This window comes from Vicia villosa, linkage group LG5, assembly GCF_029867415.1.
Source record: "Vicia villosa cultivar HV-30 ecotype Madison, WI linkage group LG5, Vvil1.0, whole genome shotgun sequence".
Taxonomy (NCBI): domain Eukaryota; kingdom Viridiplantae; phylum Streptophyta; class Magnoliopsida; order Fabales; family Fabaceae; genus Vicia; species Vicia villosa.
In genome coordinates this window covers 121,679,863-121,692,214 of record NC_081184.1, presented here as the reverse complement: position 1 = coordinate 121,692,214, position 12,352 = coordinate 121,679,863, and the positions used below count along the sequence as shown (strand labels likewise).

Here is a 12,352-nt window from a genome sequence, read left to right as displayed (position 1 = left end):
ACGAGGAATGAATTTTTACAAGAAGATTAATTGTGATATTTAGTAATAAACGAGAGATGGGGGGTTGTTCGAAAAATGATTCTAAACGAGAATTGAAAAAAAAGTAATTCAATATTGCAAAGGCGAATATGACTATTTATCGAATCCTTTATTTTTACCTGTTGATGAACTGTGTGTCTGTTGAGTTTCAATCATATTTGTAAGTATAAATTATAATCTAAGAGGGGTTGAATTAGATTAATCGATATTATTACATTTTTCCGGTTATGATCATTAGAGATGATATTCTTATTTTTCCAAAACTGAAGTAAATGGTAAAGTGTTGAAAAATAGATGCTGAAAGTAAAGAACACCACTATTTTCAACAAGGGTACTCCAATCCCCTCACACTCTGTGAGAGATTTCACTATACCAGATACTTCACAGTTGATTAATTTTTGATAAAAAAATTAAAATTTTCTTAAGTTTTGAAATTTCCGGTAAAACTCATAAATCTTTAACAAAAATTTATTTGTTTTTATCCAAAATTTTGAAATTTCTGATAAAACTTTTTATTTTTTTATCATTGACATTTTTGGCATTATTATAATATTGGGGTGCCAGATTCAATTTTTGGGGTGGTAGGTTAAATATCTATGAAGTGCTAAAGAGTGATTTTATTGGTCCGTTGGGCCTTTAAACTAAATACCCAATCCAAACCGGGGTGTCTAAGTTTTCACCACTTTCTTCTATTTTCTCTCTACTCACTCCTCCTTCTCCTCTCATCGGAACCACCCTCCCTTTTCAGATTGAATCCTCTCCGATACTTTTCCACTCAAAACCCTAATTCCCATGGATACACTTCAAGCAACATACAAAGACGAAGAAGATGAAGACGAAGACCTTCCACTCGCCACCACAACCGCACCCACCGCCGACCAACCCGTTTCCTCCGTCGCCACCGATATGGAATCAACATACGCACCTCTCGTCACTGCCAGCACCCCTTCTGACACCCTCACCGAACCCCAAAACGACGGAAAATCAGAGCTCGATCCCTCCGATGAACCTTCCTCCGACGAAGCTGCATCAAACGGCTTGAATTCCCCGAAACAGAGTAGAGGAGATGCCGACGAAGATGAAGAGGAACCGCCTCCGAAGAAGCAGAAGCAACTGTCCTCTCTCGTCAAGGACGAGTCCGTGTCATTGCCGGAGGAAAACAACGGGACGGGAAATGCTGCTGCGTCAACTGCAACAACGTCGACACCGGCGAATGGAACTGTGAAGAAATCGAAGAAAAAGAGCAATAATGTGTGGGCAACAAAATCAACCAGGAAAGGGAAAAAGAAGAACAAAAACAACAATAATAACAACAACACCAACAACCAAACAAATGGTGGAGAGGACAGTGTTTTGGTGACGCCGGTACCGAGGTTTCCGGATAAAACGGACGATACACCGGATATGAAGATATGTCTATCGAAGATATACAAAGCGGAGAAAGTAGAGTTGAGTGAGGATAGGTTGAGTGCAGGGAGCACAAAGGGTTATAGAATGGTTAGGACAACGAGAGGGGTAACTGAAGGAGCTTGGTACTTTGAGATAAAGGTTGTGAGGCTAGGGGAGACTGGTCACACACGTTTAGGTTGGGCTACGGAGAAGGGTGATTTGCAGGCGCCTGTTGGGTATGATGGGAATAGTTTTGGGTATAGGGATATTGATGGTAGTAAGATTCATAAGGCTTTGAGAGAAAAGTATGGTGATGAAGGTTATGGAGTAGGTGATGTTATTGGGTTCTATATTAATTTGCCTGATGGAGATAAGTATGTGCCAAAAAACAAGCAGTTGGTTTGGTATAAAGGACAAAGGTATGCATTGGCTCAAGAAGCTAAGGAAGATCCACCCAATGTTGTGCCTGGTTAGTCTTCAATTCTATTGTTTGGTTTCTATGCTTTTCTATTTTATCATCTATTTGATGTTAGAGTTTTTGATTTTATGGGTATGTTTGATTGATTTGTTAGTTGGTACCTTGCGTAGAGTAGAGTGTAGATGCTAGATAGTGAGAATTTATTTTTACCAGTTTACCTTCCTTGAAACTGCTTTATTATATCTGTTGATGAAAAGTAGTAGTCTTTTGTGAGGGGCCATCATATCTCTGGTTTGCACTTGCTTCTTGTTGAATTGTCCTGTGCTCTCATTGAAATTAGCCTGAAGTTCCTTTCATGCTCCATTATCTTGTGCATCTGCTGGTTCGTGTTTTTGATCTGAGTTGCTGCGTTCTTATTTCACTGTCACAAGTTCGTAACTCGGGAGAGTGCTCTGCCGAGTTACTTTCTTCATATATTAGCGAATCTAGTATGCTCCATCTATTCTTTTTCTAAAGTTTCCTGTATCATATCGTGTCTATATCACGTTATATATTTGGGTTTTGTAGAGACAAAATTATATGATATTCTATCAGACGAAAAATCCATAATGAAAGGACCCTCAGAACAAAATGAAATAGATGTTAACAACTTATATGAATAATAATAAACGTATGAAAAGAGTGTTTTTGCACTCAAACAATTTCTTAGATTTGATAAAACAGAGACTACATCATCCAACAGAGAAAACAAGAGAGGGAGTGAACAGAAAGACATAAACAATACCTGAGATAAAAGACGAGAGACTATGCCAAAAACTTCCACCCCTTGCATACCAGAAACTTGTGACAGAGACTAGATAGAAGTGTGACCACAAGGTTTTCTTTTTCTTGAAAACCCATTTAGCAAGACTGAGTAGAATTATGAAAATGCCATCTATATTATAATATGTATTTGGGTTTTTTAGAGACAAAAATTTATGCAATATTCTATCAAACGAAAAATCCATAATGAAAGGACCCTCAGAACAAAAATTAAAAGATGCTAACAACTTATATGAAGAACAATAAACGTATGATAAAAGTGTTTTTGCACTCAAAAACTATTTCTGGTATTTGATAAAACAGAGATTACATCATCCAACAGAGAAAACAAGAGAGAGTGAATAGAAATACATAAACAAGACCTGATATAGAAGACAAGAGACTATGCCAAAAACTTTCCGCCCTTGCAACAGTGATCACAAGGTTTTCTTTTTCTTGAAAACACATTTATCAAGACTGAGTAGAATTATGAAAACTCCATCTATATTGTATTATGTATTTGGGCTTTGTAGAGACAAAAATTATGCTATGTTCTATCAGATGAAAAATCCATAATGAAAGGACCCGCAAAACAAAAATAAAAACATGTTATCAACTTATATGAAGAACAATAAACATATGAAAAAAGTGTTTTTGCACTCAAACAATTTCTGAGATTTGATGAAACAGAGACTACATCATCCAAGAGAGAAAACAAGAGAGTGAGTGAACTGAAAGACATAAACAAGGCCGGAGATAGAAGATGAGAGATTATGCCAAAAACTTCCACCCCTTGCAACCCAGTAACTTGCAACAGAAATTAGATAGAAGTGTGACCCCAAGGTTTTCTTTTTCTTTGAAACACATTTAGCAAGACTGAGTAGAATTATGAAAACACCATCTAAAACATAGCATCCGTACGTTGGGGGTGAGGAAATTCTCATATGCATCCACCATTTCCATTCAAGTGTATGCTAGCGATGATTCTGCTGAGGACTTCATTTGAGAACTCTGTATTTCTTTTTTCAATACTTTTTTAAAATGATAGTAATTTTAAACCTACTGAATGCTTTGTTATTTCATGATCAATGCTCTTGAGTATATTGATTGGCTTAGTCATGGGTGTGACATTTTTTGGTAACTTAGATGCCTCCAATGCATTTTTGGCCGGTAGTTGTAGTTGTCAGACAGTAAACCCACTAAATACATTATGCGAAGGTGATCGTAATTTGATCCTGATTTGGTTCTATGTGTAATGCTGCTGCCGCATTTCTGTCTTAGACTTGGGGCACATAGCAATTTGAATTCCTTAATCTCAATGTCTGAATATTCACTAATTGGGAATTATGTGGGTGCTTGATTACTTGGGATGGGAACCTCAATAGCTTGGAAAACTGTCAGAGCCCTTTAGTCATAATATATAGGTTGTGTTTAGTAATATGCCGAAATCTAGCTTGCAAAACTGTCAGAGCCCATTAGTCATAATATATAGGTTGCGTTTAGGTGCACAACTTATTCGTTCAATTGATTATGTACATGTTTCTATAATTGAAAAATAAATGAGAAAATTCCGCATGAACTGTGTATGAACTGCTTCAATAAGTTACTTTACTTATATCTGAAAGCTTGTGAAAATAAGTTGAAAGCAATTTATACACATACAATGAACTATTTTCACAAGCTATTGAAACACCATATCTACTACAATTGAAATGCTATGGCCATTGAACAACTATATCCCTTGCTTATGGAACACCTGTTAAATTTCCTTTGCTATAAATAAGTTGTATTTTGAGTATGGAAAGTAAATTTACTCGGTTTCAAATATTCTCCTCTCTGTGCAGGAAGTGAAATGTCTTTCTTTAAAAATGGTGTATGCCAAGGTGTTGCTTTCAAGGACCTCTATGGTGGTCGTTACTATCCTGCTGCTTCAATGTATACTTTGCCAAATGAACCAAACTGCACAGTAAAGTTCAACTTTGGTCCTGACTTTGAATTTTTTCCTGAAGATTTCAATGAACGGCCTATTCCCAAGCCAATGATTGAAGTTCCACATCATGGTTTTGACAATCAAGTTGAAAATGAGAAGAAATCAAGTGGAGAGTCAGACGAGAAGAAATCCAATGGAGAATCAGAAGAAAAGAAATCAAATGGAGAATTGAACGAGCAGAAATCAAATGGAGAGCCGGAGGAGAAGAAATCAAATGGAGAGTCGGATGAGAAGAAATCAAATGGAGAGTCGGTTGAGAAGAAATCAAGTGGAGAGTCGGTTGAGAAGAAATCAAATGGAGAGTCGGTTGAGAAGAAATCAAGTGGAGAGTCGGTTGAGAAGAAATCAAGTGGAGAGTCGGTTGAGAAGAAATCAAATGAAGAGTCGGTGGAGAAGAAATCAAATGAAGAGTCGGTTGGGAAGAAATCAAATGAAGAGTTGGTCGAGAAGAAATCAAATGAAGAGTCTGCTGAGAAGAAATCAAATGAAGAATAGCACGAGCTACAAATTTTTGGCAAGTATATTTGCTGCACAGATGGATGGGTTCCTATTCTGCCATAACTTAAGTTGATATTAGGTTGATTCTTAAATGACTAGGTTAGTGGTGTAAACATTTCGAAGGTCTTAATATTCTTAAAATCCATGGAAAATTCTTATACTTTCAAGGGTCTAGTCAGATATTTTGTAGTTTCTCTGGCACTGTCCTTTTGGATATTTGTAGCCATCTAGTTACAAATGCATGAATCAACTGTTTGATAACTTTGCAAAAAAAATATATCGAGCTAGTTCTTATGTTATGCCAAGGGGAATGCAACACTTGCACTAATATATGCATTGCCAAGTACTAACTGAAGTTAATGTATAATTTCTGTAAATAATTGTGAAATTTATAATTTAAAAAAAAACTATATGGAAAAAAGTAAAAATTTAAAAACTTATGAACCATGTATTATCCAAATGCATTATTATATAATAGTTTCTTTAATATAGAAATAAACAGTATATCCAAATGCATTATTATATAATGTTGGGGGTAATATATATAGTGTGTGAATATTGTGCATTTTATATCAGGAAACAATGGAATTCAATGACATGGAGAGTTGAGACCCTCTTGACAAGACAATGGATGCAGTGGTTGGTGTCTCTTGGAAGCGAACGACGGAGTTTTCCTGAACGAAGACCGCTTCATGATTCGTTGCAGTGTTTGCTTTGTGTAGATACTGTGAAGGAAAGGTACAACTCTCTCCTTGAATTTGAGAATGAAAAAGAAAATAACTCTTAGCAAAACCAGGATGAAGATGACCACAGCTAAGTCCCACCATTTTGAATAATCAACCTTCATTCCAAGCATTGTTGTGAGGATTATTTCTCCTTTCACTTTTGGTCCACCAGCTATCAATGGACCAAACTCCATTCCAATCATGTCATTCTTGAATGCTCCCTGCATGCATTCCCCATAATCAATAAGGTTATGTCACACACTAACACATTAAAAGTTGCAATTGGCATAAACATGTAACTATGTAAGTGTTTATAAGAGTTTATAGCTCAATTGATAGCTGTGCATGTATATTAGATTTTAGGGTGCGGGTTCGAACTTTTATACAAAGTTTACATAGAGTTGTTTTAAAAATGTTGATACTCTTAAATTTACCTGCAATCCCCATGCTCCATAATTGATGTATGAAATTGGGTAACGCCAGAAGAATTTAGGAAGATCATGGATCTGCCGGAAATAGCCAGCAGTCATCATCATAAGACCCTGCACACACATGATATATTTCAATTAGCAACCATAATTAACTATGATTTTAGAAGTCATTATGATAAAAGCCAAATATGTTTAATGACTAAAATATATAAAGGGTTATATTACACTTACAATATAACCTGCTCCAATTATCAATCCCATAAGAAAGTTAGGAACCAATGCAGCTATAATCATCATTGAGCTCTCCACAACAGCAATACATCCCAAAAGATCCAAACAAATATACAAAAGATGTGAAAACTCGGGTCGAAATTTAACCATATAATACGTTATAGTCCCAGTAGCAAAGGACATGACTGCTACAAAAGGAAAAGAAGAGAGAAAATTGGACAGAATGTAGACTGCAACTCCATAATATCCATTCATCCTTTCTTTATAGAAAACCTGCAACATAGGAAAAAAAAATAGTAATGAAAACATGTCTTTCGCTTCGTCACTAAGTGTTAGAGTCGATAATATTAGTGGCGTTTGATTCGATACCTTCATTTCCTCTATGAATGATGGGAATCCTCCTATAGACATGAATGTCATGAAACCTGATATAAAAGCGCCGCATGCTCCTCTTGCAAGAATGGCATTATAACTTGAACCAACTTCAAAAAAGATTGTTCCAACACACAAAGATAAAGCAACATAGATTGTTAACCTTATCCAATAGTACCCTACATCTCTAGACATGTTCACAAACGATCTTTGAGTCAAAGTCGATAGTTGCTTCCACCATTTTGCTTGGCTCTTGCTTTTACTTTCATAACCACGCCCGTCCTGTAACCAACACGATTCCTCAGCCTTTATAATTTCACATAGTAAAATTGTTCATGTTATTAGAGAAGACTTAGGTTACAAGTTACAGCATCCTGTGTGTAAAAAAAAAATGCTACTTACAAAGTTTGACATTTGTTTGATTCTTGCTCTTGCACAAGTCGCATATTCAGACCAACGGTATTTCTCTATGAGTACTGCTTTGGTCGCCGCTGTTGATAAGTTCATCGTAGACGGTGCTAATGTTTTTTGTTCCTGCATTCAAAGAAATTAAATTAATATAGTACCAAAGACGCGTCTCAATAATGGTTCAACTATGTTAAACCGCCCAAACCAGAATGAAACTATGATCCAACCACAAATTGTTATATACATGTGTTCCCCGGGAGGCCATCATAGTAGTCGTGACAGTGTCGAAGTCTGAATTAATACAGCGAAGAAAGTGATCAGAAGGGTTTCTTCTACTCGGACACGGAAATCCTGCTATCGCAAAGAACTGCATAAAAACTATATCAGATTTTATTCCAAACGAACGCAACACGTAATCCGACATCAATACAAAACGTACCTCAACTGCATTTTCGGCCGGTCCAAAGTAAATTGTTTGACCTCCAGAAAGCAGAAAGAGATCATCAAACAACGCAAAAACCTCGCTACTCGGTTGATGAATAGAAGAAATCACAGTTCTCCCATCATGAGCTATATTTCTCAAAGTTTGAGCAACAAAATAAGCTGAAGCACTGTCCAAACCACTTGTAGGTTCATCAAGGAACAAGAGACAAGGTCTTGTTAAGATTTCAAGTGCTATGCTTAGTCTTTTCTTTTCACCACCACTTATACCTCTCAAGTGCCAGTTTCCTATAAGCCTATCTGCACAATCTTGAAGACCCATTTCAGTGATTGTTCCTTCAACAATGTCATTTATCTCTTGTTTTGTCATTGTTGTTGGAAGTCTTAGATTTGCTGAGTATGATATTGTTTCTCTGACTGTTAGTGTTCCCAACATTATGTCTTCTTGTGTCACATAAGCCTGTATTGTGTTTGATACATAAAAATTTGTTACTATTATGGAAAATTAACTTCTAATTGTGTATATAGATTCATGTAATATGTATATGTGATGTCAGTTACTTACTACAACTCCATAGTCTAGACTCCTTTTCTTTCCATTTAAAAGCACATTTCCAGACATGATAACATTTCTAGATAGTCTACCTGCAATGCAAAGAATACAATTATATATTCAATAGAACCGTAATTGAAGGTCATGTGTAGGTTAACTGCAATTTAATTGTGGCAAAATAAATAGAGATCCTATTTTGTCATAGTTTAACTGTGACAAATATTTTATAAGATATACAATTTAACTTAATAAATAGGGAGCAATCATTATCTTAAAATTTGATTAAATTAGACCAAATTCAATTTTTTTTTTTTTATGTAAACGAAGTGACGATAATAATCAGAAAGTCATACACACAACTATACAGTGAGATATAGGATTTGAACCCAGAATAATATATCAAACCTAACGATATAAGTATTTGTTAATTAAATTAAACCTTGCGAACCGAGAAACTCAAATTACAATATTGAAATTTTAGATTATTAATTAGGTTTTCCCCACCAATTTTTTTGTGACACATCTTAAGAAAATATAAAAATCTCCCAAGAGTAGATGTTATTTATGAATTGTCTCTAAATATTTGAAGTTTGTTTATACTTTTAAAGTATGCATGGGCCAAAGGAGAGTGAGTCGTGTAGGACTTGTTTGTTGGGTTTGTTATAGATGTTTAATTATGATGGCACAAATGAATAAACAGACTATATGTTCCCTATATCTAATTTTGGCAATCTTAAATTCATCAAAGAAAATACCAAGTTCTTGCTCCATTCTTTCAAGGAATGAAGAATAAGGTAGCTACAATTTAATGGCTTCACGTGCTCATCATTTTTTAAAAACTATAATGATAAATTTATAATCCATTCCTACTTTGAAATTACAGTGTGAAATGTAACAAAATTTTCATCCCATGTAGTTGAATTGTTAAGAGGCATTTGGAAGGCAAGAGCTATCTACCATGAAGTGATAGTTAGATATGTATCTATATTTCTAGTTGTAAAGGGCCCAAAGAATAAAGTGTCAAATCAACACCAATAAAATCACCATTCATTGTAGATTTATGTCAAGCACATGCAAAACTGTTTCTATTTTTATTGCACAAATGTTATTCATGTATAAGTTTTTGTCTTTATTATGTTCATTCATCCGTACCATATAACATATCTCTAGGAAATTTCCTAGAATTGTAATATGTAATTAAGATTTTTTAAAGCTTAAAAAACTAGGTATTTTTGAACAGAAAATAATTTTTTTCTCTTCTCAAAGTTGTGTCCCTGTAGAGAAGAGTAAGGACCATCCTCTAACTTTTTCTCTATCTCTCATAATTCACTTTCTCTCACATTTTTCCTCCTCCAAAATCAACACCATTATCACCTTTATTTTATCTAAGGGTATTCAAAACCAAACCGACCCAAAAGAAAATCGTCAAACCGAACCTAAACGGTAAAAATCGCATTTTATTTGAATGTGTTTGAGTCATTTTCTAGCAGAACTGCACAGTTCAGTTTGCGGTTTGTATTTTGCAAATCGTACCGAACCAAACCAAACCACATTATATTACAAAATATATATTTTTTAATTTTTTAGAGAAATCAACTAGTATTATATGTATATTTTATCATATTTTTTGTATGATATTTATTTTAATTTATATATCATAAAAAAAATATTATCCATTTATAAATACTATTTTGACAAAATATATTTTATCTTATTCTTTGTATAATATTTATTTATGAATGTTATTTCATCTATATCATTCTTTAGACCTAAGATAAAATTGTAAAAGCATTTTTATGTAACAAATTATAATTTTATTTTGATAATTATAAACTTTTTTATGGTAATGTATGAACGATTAAACACAAAATTATATTTTAAATTATATTTTCCTATATATGTGTATGGATGAACGATTAAACACAAAATTATATTTTCTTATATATGTGTATGTATGGCCTAATAATTTTTTTTTTTTATAAAAAATTGAACCACCGAACCAATCCAAACCACATTAGTCTGGTTTGGTTCGATTTTATTTTTGAAAATCAACCAAACCAAATTAAACCGTACTTTTTTTCGCAGTTCAGATGATTTTTAACGTCAAAATCGTTCAAACTGCACCGCAAATACCCCTAATTTCATCCACAATTTACCTAAAGTTACTCTAATTTTCCCTTAAAAAGCTAGAAAATCCCTTTCCCGTAGGAAAATAGAGGAAATTCTAAAACAGAGAGAGAAAGAGAGTTTTTTTTTTAATTAATTTGAAAAATTAAAGAGGAAAAAACTGATGTTTAGGGAAAATAGTAAATAGATAGTGACTGGTGAAAAAAATTAAGTCGTTTTATTCATACAATTTCTTTGAAGCCTCAAGAAAATAGTAAATTGGCACGAAACACTTTGGAATTGTGATGATGAAAAGGTGGTGAGACTTAATCGTTTCTTTGAAAAGCATAAATATTTTTTGTCATTGTATTCTAAATTAATAGGTTAATCTAAAAAACTTTTATTTATTAATATAAATTTTACAAATGATAAGTAAAATATAATTATCCATAGATCTATCTAAATCATCCATCTTAGTGTCTATACCAATAAAATTTCAGGGATAACTTATTGTTCACCTAAAAAAACAAGCATGTTTTTTTAACATCCATAAATTTTGATTGTATGTCGGTATATTTAAACAAAATCTCTTTAAAATTTTAATTTAATTTAAAATAAATTAATATAAAATGGTAGTAACACATAACATTCAATAATTTAATACTAGGTAGGTAACCAATTAAATTCTATTAATACCATACTGTTCACCAAAACACAATCAACTCAAGTAAGATTTATAATATGAGTATTATTAAGTTTTTCCAATATAAAAGATGTCATTTGAATTTTTTTCTTTTTTAACATTATGGCCAAGATGAACTCCTTCCCTTAAAGTTATATTAATATGTTCTTAGTTTCAGATTTGATCATTTCAAGAAAATAGTGAAAATTTTTGGAAACATTATGAAAAATATTGGGCACTTAAGTCTGTTTTTTTATATTACCCAAAATAATCTACAATTTTCTTTCTTAAGGAAGAAGAAGAAGACAGAGATCAAACACATCAGTACCTTCCCTTAGGATTGTTTTCCATTTTTCAAAAATAAAAGTTTTTAATAAAAAAAACCATTATTAACAAAATATAAATAGTTGTTATAGAAAGAAATGAACCTGCCAAAGCATCAAGAAGAGTAGATTTTCCAGAACCAGATGGACCCATAATAGCCATGATTCTGTTTGGTTCACCATATCCATTCAAACCGTTAAGCAACCTCTTTGTGTGTCCATTCCCAAAATTTGGAATCACAACACTCAAATTTTCCCACACTAGATGCATTCCTCTTTTTGAACTCATCCCTCTCTCCACCTCTATCTCCATTTCCTCAAACCAAATCAATTTTTAAGCTTTCTTAATCAAACATAAAACAAATAACATTTTGCTTCCTCTACTCATGCCATGTACCTATCTTGTATATATATAGACATGTAATATGGGTCACCACTTATATTTGGTACATGAAAAAAAAGTGAAAGATACATTACTCATAAATACATAGTACAAAATTACAAATACATTTGTCAGAGCATCTCAAGTTTTTAAAACTTACGTATAGATTAGTAGCAGTTTAACAATAACGATTAGTCAAAGTTTATCGGTGATAAGTTTTAGACCATTTTACAGTAGTCTGTCTTGCACGGAACAAATATGTATTTTGATGTAAAAATACGAGTTGTAACTATTTGTTATTGTATTCTAACGGTAACCACCCATGTAATATTAATATGTTTGTTCTGTGATATGGGCTTTTCGTGAGCAGGAGAATTGGTGAAAGACATCCTTCAATAAAGTACTAGTACTTCCTAGGAGGTTGAAACTTTTAATTCTATGTTACATCAATTCAATTTTAAGATAACATTAAACATTCACATCTGCTAACTTTGTGCACGGATTCACAAATGTTCCTAGGAGGTAATAATCTATGATTTTAATTTTGTTTTGAAGACTTTTCT

The 12,352-nt window shown here is 33.4% G+C and overlaps 2 protein-coding genes across 2 annotated transcripts; one reads left to right on the top strand and one right to left on the bottom strand.

Annotated features, from left to right (window-relative positions):
- Positions 1 to 710: 710 nt before the first annotated feature.
- Positions 711 to 5,434, top strand: LOC131602269 (protein TRAUCO-like). The gene is made up of 2 exons (XM_058874344.1): positions 711 to 1,897; positions 4,492 to 5,434. The coding sequence occupies exons 1-2, from the start codon at positions 832 to 834 to the stop codon at positions 5,130 to 5,132; spliced, it is 1,707 nt and encodes a 568-aa protein (XP_058730327.1). The 5' UTR covers positions 711 to 831; the 3' UTR covers positions 5,133 to 5,434.
- Positions 5,435 to 5,586: 152 nt separating this feature from the next.
- LOC131602268 (ABC transporter G family member 15-like) lies at positions 5,587 to 11,883 on the bottom strand. The gene is made up of 9 exons (XM_058874343.1): positions 11,513 to 11,883; positions 8,309 to 8,388; positions 7,742 to 8,203; positions 7,547 to 7,669; positions 7,297 to 7,428; positions 6,892 to 7,176; positions 6,523 to 6,795; positions 6,295 to 6,402; positions 5,587 to 6,081 (listed from the first exon to the last, which is right to left on the bottom strand). Exons 1-9 carry the CDS (start codon positions 11,718 to 11,720, stop codon positions 5,725 to 5,727), a joined length of 2,028 nt encoding a protein of 675 aa, XP_058730326.1. The 5' UTR covers positions 11,721 to 11,883; the 3' UTR covers positions 5,587 to 5,724.
- Positions 11,884 to 12,352: the final 469 nt, after the last annotated feature.

Excerpts from the sequence above, each read along its gene's own strand:
- LOC131602268 (XM_058874343.1), bottom strand. The coding sequence starts at position 11,720 with ATGGAGATAGAGGTGGAGAGAGGGATGAGTTCAAAAAGAGGAATGCAT. Across the intron at positions 7,670-7,741 it reads CGGCCGAAAATGCAGTTGAG|TTCTTTGCGATAGCAGGATT; the intron begins GTACGTTTTGTA and ends GTTTTTATGCAG. Across the intron at positions 6,796-6,891 it reads CATTCATAGAGGAAATGAAG|GTTTTCTATAAAGAAAGGAT; the intron begins GTATCGAATCAA and ends CCTATGTTGCAG.
- LOC131602269 (XM_058874344.1), top strand. The coding sequence starts at position 832 with ATGGATACACTTCAAGCAACATACAAAGACGAAGAAGATGAAGACGAA. Across the intron at positions 1,898-4,491 it reads TCCACCCAATGTTGTGCCTG|GAAGTGAAATGTCTTTCTTT; the intron begins GTTAGTCTTCAA and ends CTCTCTGTGCAG.